The 14,823-nt window shown below is 35.2% G+C and overlaps 1 protein-coding gene across 12 annotated transcripts in view; it reads left to right on the top strand.

Annotated features, from left to right (window-relative positions):
* Positions 1–14,823, top strand: part of LOC149801204 (protein phosphatase 1 regulatory subunit 12A-like) — a 264,345-nt gene that overhangs the window by 67,483 nt on the left and 182,039 nt on the right. For 10 of the 12 annotated variants that reach the window (XM_089955260.1, XM_089955259.1, XM_089955257.1 and 7 more), the window contains exons 6-8: positions 2,020–2,094; positions 2,962–3,029; positions 12,678–12,698. In XM_089955260.1, coding sequence (XP_089811386.1) covers positions 2,020–2,094; positions 2,962–3,029; positions 12,678–12,698 — 164 coding nt within the window. Of the gene's footprint in view, positions 1–2,019; positions 2,095–2,961; positions 3,030–8,448; positions 8,464–12,677; positions 12,699–14,823 lie in introns of all 12 variants that reach the window. The other 2 variants (XM_089955250.1, XM_089955251.1) reach the window with 2 other exon arrangements.

The following is a 14,823-nucleotide window of genomic DNA, read 5'->3' as shown; positions in this document are numbered from 1 at the left end:
CAGGACAACGATGCTGTCCAGCTGATTCAGATCTATATATAACTCATCTAGAGGCCGGGTGTCAGAATCTAACCATTGATGACCAGTCTGATTTATAGTCTGTAAAAGAACCAGGATTGATTCATCATCGCTGACAGCGTCAAATCTAGACCCATCCTCCAAAGATGAGACTGTGCTATCCAACATACATATTCTCATGAAATTAGGTCTGCAGAAAGATGAATTCCAGTAGTGGATGGCTGGAACTGTAACTAGATCAAAAATATCCACATCAGCCGAATGCAGTTTGACAGTTGTAGTTTTTCAGCTCAGCATAGTGACTGACATCCATGTCTGAAGTTTATTGAATTATAGCCCAATTTACCTAATTTAAATATCATATGCATCATGTAGTTTTCTTTAAATAATTTATATTTTCACTTAATGTATGCTTGTGATACAAATTTGTCTAATGAGTAGACCAACATTTGTAGACCTGTGGTATGCAACAGCTCCCATATCCGCTTAGTCATGTATCAAAATAGACTCTTCTGTAACTCCAGGGCAGATGTGGCTAATAATATGTACACATACCACCTTTTTCTTAGGATACCTGTATATCGAACGAGTAATGTTGCTTTGTATGTTGATACAGTGTTGAAATCATTGTGCACAAAACAAATTCCATAATTATAGCTACATTATGAGAGGATCATGTGAAATTAACTGAGCTACAGTCGCAGATAGGATTCACAGTGCTAAGCCAAATAAACTCCAGCAACGTCATTGTCTTTACCTGCAGCCTGCTTCCTTGTTTCAAGCACCTAATAAATGCAGTTTAAATGTGACTTATCTTCTCATATGACCTCTATTTGTTTTGCACATGTTTTTAAATATTTCTTTTAATGTCATCAAAATATATAACTTGTAGATTACATTTATTTCATATGCCTAAAATCCAGCAGGCCAGATGGACTGGCTTTTTTGTTTATTGTATCATCCCACTGTGAAATTGACTGGCATCAGACAAGCAGGCCAGCAGCAAAATCTCATACTGCATGGCAATCAGTTTGAGATTCAAATGTTGCTGATCTTGTCATGTATTTTGATGTGCAGAGCTGGTGTCTCGCTCTTTAATGTCTAGTTGGAATCTTTCATACATCTTGTTGTCTTTAACCATACTCTCTTATGTGGGTGAAGGATCCTTGAAGAACTTTACTGAAAAGACTTGTTTTGCACTCGACAGATTCTGTGAGATGAAGAAGTGTGTTTCATACCTAGTCAATAGAAAAGGGTTGTTTAGTGATTAGTGGCAATTATAAGTTGGTCACTCTTCTTTGCTAACCAGGTTTCTTACCAGAAAAAAACAGCTTTTGTTAATATCCCCACTTCCTATAGAGATCCCTATTCTCGGTCATTTTGGAATATGAGGATTGTCTTTTGTGCCCAGTTAGGGCTTTACAGTTGTATTCAGCTGCTTCTGAATGGATTAGAAATGGTAGGGAGCATTTTTTCCTTCCATTAAAGGTGCTGCTGACATTTTGACATCCATAGTTTCCAGGTGAAGTGTTCTAATGATCAAGAGAGGTTAGCAGTCATATACTGAGTGGGATTTTGTATTCATGTAGATTAAACACATGGTTGAAGAAATTGCTGTTTCATTGGCCTGTCTAAATCATTTGTCATTGGTGGAGGTTATGAAGGCTGCATTTTGGCAAGCTCACACTACATTGCCCGTTTACCTTCATTCTTTAGTATACCGGAGCAAAGGTAAATATTCAGTCGAGTCCATAGTTTGGCACAAAAAGTACCCAAGCAGTTGTCAATAGCCTCCATCCAAGCTGGCCAATTAATCTAAGCAATAGTGACAGGTGACAGATTACTGATATTAAAATGTTGTTTGGAGTGGGAATGTAAAACTAATTTGAATGATACCATACTTATCTGTAGTTGTTGCCAGATTCCCACCTTCATCCTGCTCTAATATCCTGAAATAGTCTCTGCTTACTGTAATTACAACAAATCTCTGATTATTTTCAGGGTCAAACAGCATTTGATGTGGCAGATACAGATATGATCAAGTTGTTAGAGGAGTTGAAGCTGAAACAAGCATCAGTAAGTATTGCCTTACTTGTTGTTTGTTCCCTTAACTGAGGCAACCCTGGGCCAGTCCCTACCCAGGGCCAGTCCCTACCAAGCCATGTCCTGATTAATAAAACTTGTGAACCTGAGTGTATATTCAAATCAGACTTGTATCCCATTGGAAAAGTTTTATATAGTGAAATTTAAGGTTAGTGTGTAACTGTTAAGCTCAAAATTTAAAAAGCTTGTTTAAAAACATACATTTTTTGGCTGATTGCCACATTGTATTGTTTAAAAACAGATTTTTTGGCTGATTGCTATATTGTATTGTTTAAAAACAGATATTTTTTGGCTGATTGCTATATTGTATTGTTTAAAAACAGATTTTTTGGCCGATTGCTATATTGTATTGTTTAAAAACATAGAATATTTTTGGCTGATTGCTATATTGTGTTGTTTAAAAACAGATTTTTTGGCTGATTGCTACATTGTATTGTTTAAAAACATAGATTTTTGGCTGATTGCTATATTGTATTGTTTAAAAACAGATATCTTTTGGCTGATTGCTATATTGTATTGTTTAAAAACATAGATTTTTTGGCTGATTGCTATATTGTATTGTTAAATATTGTATAATTTACAATTGATCAGCAAGTAGAACACAAGTCATTGGCCAGTTGAGTTTGAATTGCAAATTTTCTTGATTTTATTGAAGGATGGAAGGCGTGGGGATTAAATATCTTCTGCTTCACTGTTATTGTGTTATAAACCTAAATACTTTTCATAATTATATATTCTTTCCTTTGGATGGTTAATAATGTGAACTTAATATATTTGGTGAAGTCATGTGTTTCTTTCTGCCACATCTACATCTACATCAAGTTTTGTTTTTCTGTTCAGCTAAAAGACCAACAGAAGGATATGCAGAAAGAAATTATTCAGATTCGAGGTCCTTCATCTAGAAGAAGGTATGCTGTGTTTTTTTATCAGTTTCAAGAATGGAAATAGTTTTGTGTACCGGCAAGTATGCCATAATCCAAGACAATATTTTTTCAAACGTAATAGTATATACAGTCATAGTCGAAATTATGCAAACAAATCAATACCTGTTGCAGTCATAATATTGACGTGCAAGCAGACAGTTGACATTCATTCACCAAGTGTTAAAACACTGAGTTCAAGACTGTAGCAGCCCAGCACTTTCTAAACACAAGGTGAATGCATGTCACCTACTTTCCTGTCCTTTGATTTTAGGATTGCAGACCAGACAAATCTGAGGATTATACTGTGAACTGACCCTGAAGATATGGAGTTAACAAAACAATACAAAAATATTAGCATTGTTGGGATCTGGGAACCAGACTAAAATGTTATCATTGTTGGGATCTGGGAACCAGACTAAAATGTTAGCATTGTTGAGATCTGGGAACCAGACTAAAATGTTAGCATTGTTGGGATCTGGGAACCAGACTAAAATGTTAACATTGTTGGGATCTGGGAACCAGACTAAAATTTTAGCATTGTTGGGATCTGGGAACCAGACTAAAATGTTAGCATTGTTGGGATCTGAGAACCAGACTAAAATGTTAACATTGTTGGGATCGGAGATCCAAACTAATTTTTCAGGGAACGGCTCAGATACTCTACTTTTTTATTGTACCCATGCTCATGTAAACTTCTCTCACAATCAGGGTTTTCCTTTACCTTATATCAGAATCTTGCAATGTTTACCAGCCAATGATAAAAGCAAAGGGAACAAATCATCCTCTTAAAATGTCCAAACCATGTTCACAAATATTTGAAAATAGTGTTTAGATATGTAGCCATGCTATTACAAAAGGCAGGAAAGGTGATTTTAATTTATTGGGCATCATATTGTGTAGATCTGAGTATTGGTCACAGCAGGAGAGATGATTGGTTTCACCATGTGAATGCAAAACAGTATAAAGATTATGTTGAGTTGAGAGATCCAGCAGGAAGTCATTGACCTCAATGGGGTTGGAGCTGTAGTTCTAAAACTGAACTGGAGGTCATTAGCACCAGTGTACTTCACAAACATTTTAGTTAAGGCATGCTATTCCCTTCACTACATCTGACATCTAAATGTTTTCTAAGTCAATAATAGAACATATTTATTACATCTTACTGAAAATTTGTCAAACTTGCAGAAAAATATTGACTGTCTTTACTCATCAATGCTTTTCAGGGTTGATGGTCCTCTGATTGCATCAGGCTTTGATTCTTTGCACCATTTAGACTGGGGCTGTATATTGGTTTTTCTTTTAAATTGCAAAAATCTAAGTACTCTGACAGGTTCTCAGCAACCTCAGGATGATGTTAATTTATAACTTTTCTTGGCAAACAAATTATAAAATAAATATTGCTGTTTGAATGTATGATTACTCATGTAGCAGTCAAAGCCTTAATGTTAGGTGTTGTGACTTCATTCATCACATTTACAGGAAGTATGTCTGCCCATTTTTATATTTTGTAACATTAACAAGAAAATAGTTAATTTTCTCAAGATATGGTGATGGTTTCACAAACAATTAGCCACTTTTCTCTGCTGTCAGAGTATTATAAAATTTTTGTAAAAGTCATAATTTTTCTTAAAAGAATATAATCTATATTTAGCTACTTTTGTCTCACCTGGACAAGTAAATGAGACATAGGTAATCACTTTTCCAATGGCAGCAGTGTTAACATTTTAATGTTTTGCAAGACTGACAGCTGTTTAGAGGCAGAAGTGGGATACTTTATTGCATGAACACTGGTGAGAAACTGGCTTCCACAGAATACTTGTTAATGGTAGCCCTGTGATCACAGCTGTTATAAATCAGATTAAGACTCTACGATCCTGCCTTACATGGTGTTTGTGTATATGCAGCATGCTTGTGTTCACACATTTTACATTAATACAACTCCATGTGATTGTCTGCAAAGTTTTAAAACATTACAAGGTTGTTATTATCAAAAGTAACACTCAACCTATTCATTTAATTTGCATTTGAGGAGGTAATTTGACAGTGTAAAAGCAAGCCCAAATTTTTAAACCAGAAGGAAAAGAATGATGGTATAGATAGAGACCAAACTGTTTCTAAACTGTGTTGTTCCTTGTACCTGTACTTGTACATATGTGGTAGACATCTCAGGATGGATGTAGAAAACAAAATTTAGTCTGCTGAAAATTCTAGCTCTAGAAAAGTTTAAAATAGCTGTTTTTCCCTCATAATATGCATGCCATAGAATTGTACGCTTATTTTGTTATGAGAGGTCTGTCTGCAAATAGCATAGACTTGTTTTTTCTGTGTCTTTTGATGCATTGTTTCCTTGGTATTGTGAAAGATGGATGAGCCCTTTTTATTGATGTGGCTTCATGTTGTGTCATCATTGTAAGTTCATTGTGACCTACAGCACAAGAAAGTAAAACACTTTGGTATTAGGAAATTTAGTACACCTTATTGCATGAGCAAGTGAATGTAGAGAATTCATGCCACATGATTAGAAGTAAAATCTGAATTGTGGAGTTGGATCTAGTGACAAGAGATGTTTTTATTCTTAGACTCGAAATCCATTCCCAAAGTCACACACACACTTAATAAATCCATTCCCATAGTTGCACACACACACTTAATAAATCCATTCCCATAGTCACACACACACTTAATAAATCCATTCCCATAGTTGCACACACACACACACACACACACACACACACTTAATAAATCCATTCACATAGTCACACACACACACACACACACAATAAATTCATTCCCATAGTTGCACACACACACACTTAATAAATCCATTCCCAATGTTGCACACACACACACACTTAATAAATCCATTCACATAGTCACACACACACTTAATAAATCCATTCCCATAGTTGCACACACACACTTAATAAATCCATTCCCATAGTTACACACACACTTAATAAATCCATTCCCATAGTCACACACACACACTTAATAAATCCATTCCCATAGTTGCACACACTCTTAATAAATCCATTCCCATAGTCACACTTAATAAAACCATTCCTATAGTCACACACACACTTAATAAATCCATTCCCGTGGTTACACACACACTTAATAAATCCATTCCCATAGTCACACACACACTTAATAAATCCATTTCCAGTCACACACACACTTAATAAATCCATTCCCATAGCCACACATATGCACTTAATAAATCCATTCCCAGTCCCACACACACATAATAAATCCATTCCCTTAGTCTTACACAACTTAATAAATCCATTCACATAGTCACAAACACTTAATAAATTCATTCCCATAGTCACACACACACACTTAATAAATCCATTCCCATAGTCACACACACACAATAAATCCATTTCCATAGTCACAGACACACTTGATAAATCCATTCCCATAGTCACACAGACACTTAATAAATCCATTCCCATAGTCACACACACACTTAAGAAATCCACTCCCATAGTCACACACACACACTTAATAAACCCATTCTCATAGTCACACACACAATTAATAAATCCATTCACATAGTCACACATGCACTTAATAAATCCATTCCCATAGTCACACACACACACTTAATAAATCCATTCCCATAGTTGCATTCACTCTTAATAAATCCATTCCCATAGTCACACTTAATAAAACCATTCCTATAGTCACACACACACTTAATAAATCCATTCCCATTGTCACACACACACTTAATAAATCCATTCCCATAGTCACACACATGCACTTAATAAATCCATTCCCATAGACACACACGTGCACTTAATAAATCCATTCCCATAGTCACATACATACACACTTAATAAATCCATTCCCATAGCCACACATATGCACTTAATAAATCCATTCCCATAGTCACACACACACTTAATAAATCCATTCCCTTAGTCACACACAACTTAATAAATCCATTCACATGGTCACAAACACTTAATAAATGCATTCCCATAGTCACACACACACTTAATAAATCCATTCCCATAGTCACACACACACTTAATAAATCCATTTCCATAGTCACAGACACACTTGATAAATCCATTCCCATAGTCACACACACACTTAATAAATCCATTTCCATAGTCACACACACACTTAATAAATCCATTCCCATAGTCACACACACACTTAAGAAATCCATTCCCATAGTCACACACACACACTTAATAAATCCATTCCCATAGTCACACACACACACTTAATAAATCCATTCCCATAGTCACACACATGCACTTAATAAATCCATTCCCATAGTCACACACATGCACTTAATAAATCCATTCCCATAGTCACACACACACACTTAATAAATCCATTCACATAGTCACACACACACTTTATAAATCCATTCCCATAGTCACACACACACACACACACACTTAATAAATCCATTCCCATAGTCACACACACACACACTTAATTAATCCATTCCCATAGTCACATACACACACACTTAATAAATCCATTCCCAGTCACACACACTCTTAATAAATCCATTCCCATAGTCACACTTAAGAAAACCATTCCTATAGTCACACACACTTAATAAATCCATTCCCATAGTCACACACATGCACTTAATAAATCCATTTCCATAATTGCACACATGCACTTAATAAATCCATTCCCATAGTCACACACACACTTAATAAATCCATTCCCAAAGTCACACACATGCACTTAATAAATCCATTTCCATAGTCACACACATGCACTTAATAAATCCATTCCCATAGTCACACACACACTTAATAAATCCATTCCCATAGTCACACATATACTTAATAAATCCATTCCCATAGTCACATACATACACACTTAATAAATCCATTCCCATAGCCACACACACACTTAATAAATCCATTCCCTTTGTCACACACAACAACTTAATAAATCCATTCACATAGTCACACACACTTAATAAATCCATTTCCATAGTCACAGACACACTTGATAAATCCATTCCCATAGTCAAACACACACTTAATAAATCCATTCCCACAGTCACACACACACTTAATAAATCCATTCCCATAGTCACACACACACTTAAAAAATCCATTCCCATAGTCACACACACACACTTAATAAATCCATTCCCATAGTCACACACACACACTTAATAAATCCATTCCCATAGTCACACACACATGGATAAGCAGACTGCTGCTATTTTCATTGGTGTTATCACTTCATGTTAATATGTATTTCCTCAAACTGTTGAAATATTATCTAGCTTTGAGGATCAAAGAATAAAATCATTCATGAATGCATGTTGCAAAGTTTTCATAACAGTATTTCTATACTGTATAGAAAACCATGTTACAAAATTTAAGATATGCTATGTTCTATTATTCTGCAGGAACGATGTGGCCAGGTGCTTGATTTTTCATGTAGTATACATTTTTCTTAATCAGTCACTACCATTGGTGCAAAATGATGTATATTGCAAAGCCTTTCCTTGACAAATTTGCATCCTCATAATTAAAATAAGGATAAAAATGTGTTGTGTACAATTCTGAAAATTTGAATTTGTACTTATCCCAGTTATGTATCAGAGTAGCTTGTGTGATGGGTTGTTGTCTCTCGTCCATCATACCATATTGTTAGTCCATCAACACAAGTTTGTTATTGCTTCTTCTCCTAATGTACTTGGAGGATTGCCATGGAACTTCACACACACATTCATCTCATGGTCTGCTGGGTTCTGAATGAAAATGACACTGATTTCAATATGGCTGCCAGAACTATAAATGGTGCTGAACCATAGTGTTAATGTTGAAATTGTTTTTCTTTTCCTCTATAAATTGATGGTCATCTGTAAATGGTTTTTTCACTAAAACACTTCACAATGTATGTAGTTGGTCCTAAATTAAAATTATGCCAATGTGACCACAAGTGATTGGAAAAATCTTGTTAATAGCATTTACTGGATGGCCAAAAGGATATTTAAAAAAATATATTCCTGTATTAAAGTGATACTTATCAAATCATTGTAATGGCTGCTTTTATGGTCAGCCCGAAAAAAATCTGTAACTAATTCTACCAAATCAACATGGTTTTTCACTAAAACGCTAATATAGTAGAATGAAGCTGCTTCTATAAAGCTGTGATATTTATATGACCTCTAAAATGTCACCATAGCAACCATCTTGAAAATATTGATTTTACTACTACTCTTGCATGAATGATGTCATTTGGCAGGGTTTTTTCACTAAAGCACATCTTGAAAAATATTTAATTAGTTCTGAATAAAAAATGTGGTAGATCTAATCACCAACATATCTGCACTTTTGAGTTTTGAAAACCAGACCTAATTGATCTTTTGGCCTGAAAATTTCATGATTGGATCAAATTGGAGACCATTATTTGTGTGTTTGTACTTTATTGAGGTTGTGAGAACCTGATAGTAAACATTTGGACATTAATTTAAGGGTCAAAGTTTTGAAAACCAGACCTAATTGATCTTTTGGCCTGAAAACTTCATGATTAGGTCAAATTGGAGACCATTATTTGTGTGTTTGTACTTTATTGAGACTGTGAGAACCTGATAGTAAACATTTGGACATTGATTTAAGGGTCAAAGTTTAGATTTATTGATTTATTGATCTACTTGCTAGTGATCAGGACAATACCAAGAATGTTTTGTATTTCCTTTGTTCTTTTTATTATAACCAATTTGTGAATATGTTTGATGAAATAACTTAAACGTTGCCACTAAAATACTTTTTTTTGTGGAAAAAATATTAATGATACATATAATCAGGCTTAGGTGTATCTTCACATTGTGTAAGACAAATTCACTGATATTTCTTCCTTGACATATTCCTCAAGGTCAAAGGCCATGACAAAGAACTTTAATGTTGTGCTTACAGATATCTTGTGAACATGTTATCTCTGTGATGTAAGAAAATATTTTTGCTATGGTGTGTTAGAGAATTTTAATAATGTCAGTACTTAGTTAAAAGGACAGATGACTTGTTTTGCATTTCTGGAAATTCGTTTTGGCCAGTAGATCATTATTCCCTTTGAGTGACTTGTTTTATAAGTATGTTGCTGAACAAATATTTTATTGCACATTTCTTTAAGAAATTTTAATTTCAGTTTAAAAATTTTGGAAACTTGTGTTAGAAAGGCTTTGTGGTATTACTTCTGTGTTTGAATGCTGCATGGTTGATGGGCATTAGAGCTGTTGTGGTAAAACTTAACAGAAAGCTGACTTAGCTGAGAGATTGCTGTGTGCAGGTCTGTCACTTTGCTGTCTGATTTTTAAACGTCTAGACAGATATTGTTGCCACCAAAAGATCGGTCATTTTTTAAAAGGAAAATGTCATCACATTTCACTCAAGCAACTAAAAAATAGTCTGTAGACTTTATCAGCTCAAAAGACAGTCACAGAAGGCCAGATAATGTACATCAGACTACCTGTCTAAACTGTAACGGCATTTGAGACAAATTTCAGACTCCTCTTTACTTGTGCATGCTTTATGTTCATTCGGTTGACAGCTTGCCACCAAGACAGCTATAAGGTTTTCATTCAGCTGTTTACTTGTTTTTCAGCCAACTGTCATTGTTGGAAGATAATTGTTTTCAACTTTAACAACTGTATGCTTTTGGACAGACACTGCTATCAAAGTTTACAGTTGCAAGACTTGGTACTGTTATTAGCTTGACTTTTGGAACAGAATTGAATCCATTGCAACACAAGCATTCCCTTGGTTAAAATTTGGATACAGTGTTACTGCTGCTGTTCTTCAAATATTCACACTATGCTGTCATATAGCAGCCTGCTTTTATAATTATCCCACAGGTGACAGTAAATAGATAGGCAGTCCAATATGTGGCTTCAGCTTTCCTTTACTTGCATAAATTGTTGAGTAGTTGCATCACCTGCTATGGTCTTTAACTTTTTCTCTGCAAAACATCTGTTCTTACTTTATATGCTCATATAATGACATGGCATAACGGGTCTTTATCTGTATCTACTCTTGTATAATGATTTGACATATTTGGACATCCACCCGGATCTGCCATCACCTAATGACTTTACAACAAATTTGGGTCTCCACCTTGATTCATATAGCATTATCAAATGACATGATAAAAAATCAAGGTCTCAACTCTTTGCAGTTGGATGCATATTACACACAGATTAATAAAGTTATTAGGAAGCCTGCACTTGGAAAATACTTGCACCTTTCCACCAGTAACTGAAATAAAAACTCGGAAAATGCTTGGGCCTTTCCACCAGTAACTGAAATAAAAACTTGGAAAATGCTTGGGCCTTTCCACCAGTAACTGAAATAAAAACTCGGAAAATGCTTGGGCCTTTCCACCAGTAACTGAAATAAAAACTCGGAAAATGCTTGCGCCTTTCCACCAGTAACTGAAATAAAAACTCGGAAAATGCTTGCGCCTTTCCACCAGTAACTGAAATAAAAACTCGGAAAATGCTTGCGCCTTTCCACCAGTAACTGAAATAAAAACTCGGAAACACTGCAATAGCAGTTACTTAATATCCACTTTATGTACGCCTCTTGTACATGTCAGAAGTCATTATGGTATTCATTAAGCGACTTGTCGATTGACATGATTTTTTCCATGCCAGATATATTGCCAAGTTTGTTTATATTTTGGTAAGAACTTAATATTGAATTTTCTTTCACTGAGCTTGTGCAAATTATTCCATAAAGGTGTCTTAAATGCTTTTGATATTATTCTTTTTTGCCAAGTATACTTCAGAATGTGACTCTCTGCCATTTATGTCAATTTCCTCTTATTTTATGATTCGTTGCTCCATTAAAATAGTCTGATTTTGGTAGGAAAGCCTTAAGGACTGAGGAAGCCTGATAATTTTTTCTTGAGATTCAGACAGCAGGATGGTTTGACTTGGTACAGTAATGACAGTCAGCTAGCTGTTACATCTGCATGTTTTACAGGATCAGACAAATTTTAAACTCAGATGGTAGCCCAGTGTGCTACAAGGAAAAGAACCTGGGAATAAAGCTAAAATTTAGCAGTCCAGAGAAACCATTTGATTTTAGAACTCCGTTTTTCCTTATTAAGAGTCATTCATAATTAGTACAGATTGTAAATCATTTTATACTTTTGAAGAAAAATACATGTAGAAAAATTGGAATAGCCTTCTGAATTACCTGAATCCAGCATGTGGAAACCCAAAGACAGCACTCATGTGCCCCCTGGGCTCCAGGCACAAGGTTTGTCAGATCCTGTTGCAGCATGACTACCATATATATGTGCTTATAAGTCGAGTCCAACTGCAAACTGCACAGACCCAGATCTGCCATAATATTCCAGCAGATCTGGGTTTGTGTAGTTTTTTAGAAGTAATTCATAGAACAAACAACATAGACTATGATCTACATGCTTAATATGCTACAGCAGATCATGATCTGTGTTGCTTGCAGTTTGACTCGACTTATAAGTGAGTATATACAATATATATTGTTCTTAAGTAATCTGTATTTCTAACTCAAGCAGTTGATCTTTTCAGTAACCCATTTATTTAGTAACTAAACATATATTTACTATTCCATAAGCTTATTCAAGTAAACTTTTTAACTTAACAAGATTATCAAGTGGAAACCAGAAGTAAGTACTGATTAGAATATTTTTCTCTTGGGGTTAATTTTCTGTTGTACTAGATTGTTTGAGTGTTGAATTTCTTAACAGCAAAAAATCACAGTGTTTTTTCAGCCAAAGCTTGAGACTTTTCTTGTATTTTGGCTGTCAGGTAAATTACTTCCCTATAGATTTGAAAGTTTTATCTGTTTTTTTTTCATTGTCATTGTAGTGTGTTTAGAGGCTTTGTCTCTTTAATTATGTTTTAGCTTGCATCTGCACCAGTATAGGTCAATGTGACCAATATTTTACACTTCACAGACTTGGGTTCATTGCAAGCATAGGTCCTATTTTGGCTGAGTGATCCAAGGTACTCAATAACTGACATGTCATCTCCGTCTTTGTGGATGAGAGTCTTGGTTTGGCTAATATGGATATGTGAAAAGCTTGCCAGTAGCTTCCTGTCGGATGGTTGTTCTTCCTGTGATTTTCCCATATTCTTCCTTTACCAAGTATACTGGCTACCATGTATAGTCTATCATGTGCTGAATGCTGAAAAATGGCATTAAATCCACAGAACAAACATCATCTCAAGTAATGTTCATGCCAGAATAATCATACTAATGCATGCATCTCTAAGTACCACAACAAAACCAGATGCACATTCAGCATTTTACTGCCTTCTGCCATGTTTGTGCCATTTACTTCATGACCAAATAGGTTTCTTTACCTCCAGTATAATACTGTTGTACCTGGAATCATGAAACTTAATGAGAGGATGCATATCAATGAATAATATACTCTTATCTTAAAAGTAGATCACTGTGACCCATATGTCATGCTTGACTGATTTTGGTTACATTTTGTGTTGTTACTGTTCATATTTGAATCATTAAACTAGATGATTGTATAGATCTGTCATTGTACCATGCCTATACAAAAAAGTCACTGTGGCATAAATTTAATATTTTACTGATTTCATTTTAGTTTTTGCATTTAGCTTTGGATCCTGTAGGATTTTTCCTTGCTGTGTGTATACATACACCATCCCAGTGAATCATGAAACTTGATGAAGGGATGCACTACTACTTCATTTCAGAAGTAGTTCAGTGTGGCCTATAATTTATGACTTACTGGCTTGTGTTAAAGTTTGTGTTTGATGTTAATTACCCAGGCACTGTTATTGTCAAAATCATGAAATCAATGTTTATATGCATCTGTTATTACATCACCCTTACAAGGTGAACTTGTATTTCATATGTTACTGGCTTGAGTTAAATTTTAATGTTTAGCTCATGGCCCCATGAGCTTTTGGCATGATGTATGGAACACTACGCTCCAAGAATAATGAAACTTGATGAGTGCATGCTTTGCTAAGTTCTTCGTCTTTAAGATGCGTCAAATTTTCAAGTTTTATGATTGGAACATAAGCAGCATCCAGCAAATGAACATTAGACAAAAAATGTCATGGGCCATGAAGTATGAAAAAAACCATATCTTGCAGTAAAGATGAAGAACTTAGAAAAGCATCCACTCATCAAGTTTCATTATTCTTGGAGCATAGTGTTCCATACATCATGCCAAAAGCTTACGGCACCATGAGCTAAATATTACAATTTAACTCAAGCCAGTAACATATGCCTATACAATCAGGGGTCACTGTGACCTACATTTTATGTTTTATTAGCATGGGTTAAGTATTTGTGTTTATGGGCATATATTTTATTCCATTCTTCCACATACATCTTCAGGATATAATGGTGGACTGCATGATTAATGTTTAGGCAAAGTAATTATTGATGTATGATCTGTGCTTACACTACTGGGTCTCTCCATGGTGGCTCATGTGAGGCCTCATAAGTATTGGTAAGGCAAGGTAATTATTGATGTATGATCTATGCTTACACTACTGGGGTCTCTCCATGGTTACTCATGTGAGGCCTCATAAGTAGTGGCAAGGCAAGGTAATTACTGATGTATGACATGCTTACACTACTGGGATCCCTCCATGATGACTCATGTGAGGCCTCATAGGTATTGGTAAGGCAAGGTAATTATTGAATTATGATCTATGCTTACACTACTGGTGTCCTTCCATGGTTACTCATGTGAGGCCTCATAAATATTGGTTATGTAAGGTAATTATTGATGTATG

Source organism: Sinohyriopsis cumingii, chromosome 4 (genome assembly GCF_028554795.1).
Source record: "Sinohyriopsis cumingii isolate HCF-2022 chromosome 4, ASM2855479v2, whole genome shotgun sequence".
Taxonomy (NCBI): domain Eukaryota; kingdom Metazoa; phylum Mollusca; class Bivalvia; order Unionida; family Unionidae; genus Sinohyriopsis; species Sinohyriopsis cumingii.
The sequence above is the reverse complement of the archived record's forward strand: the minus strand, read 5'-3'. Positions and strand labels throughout refer to the sequence as shown.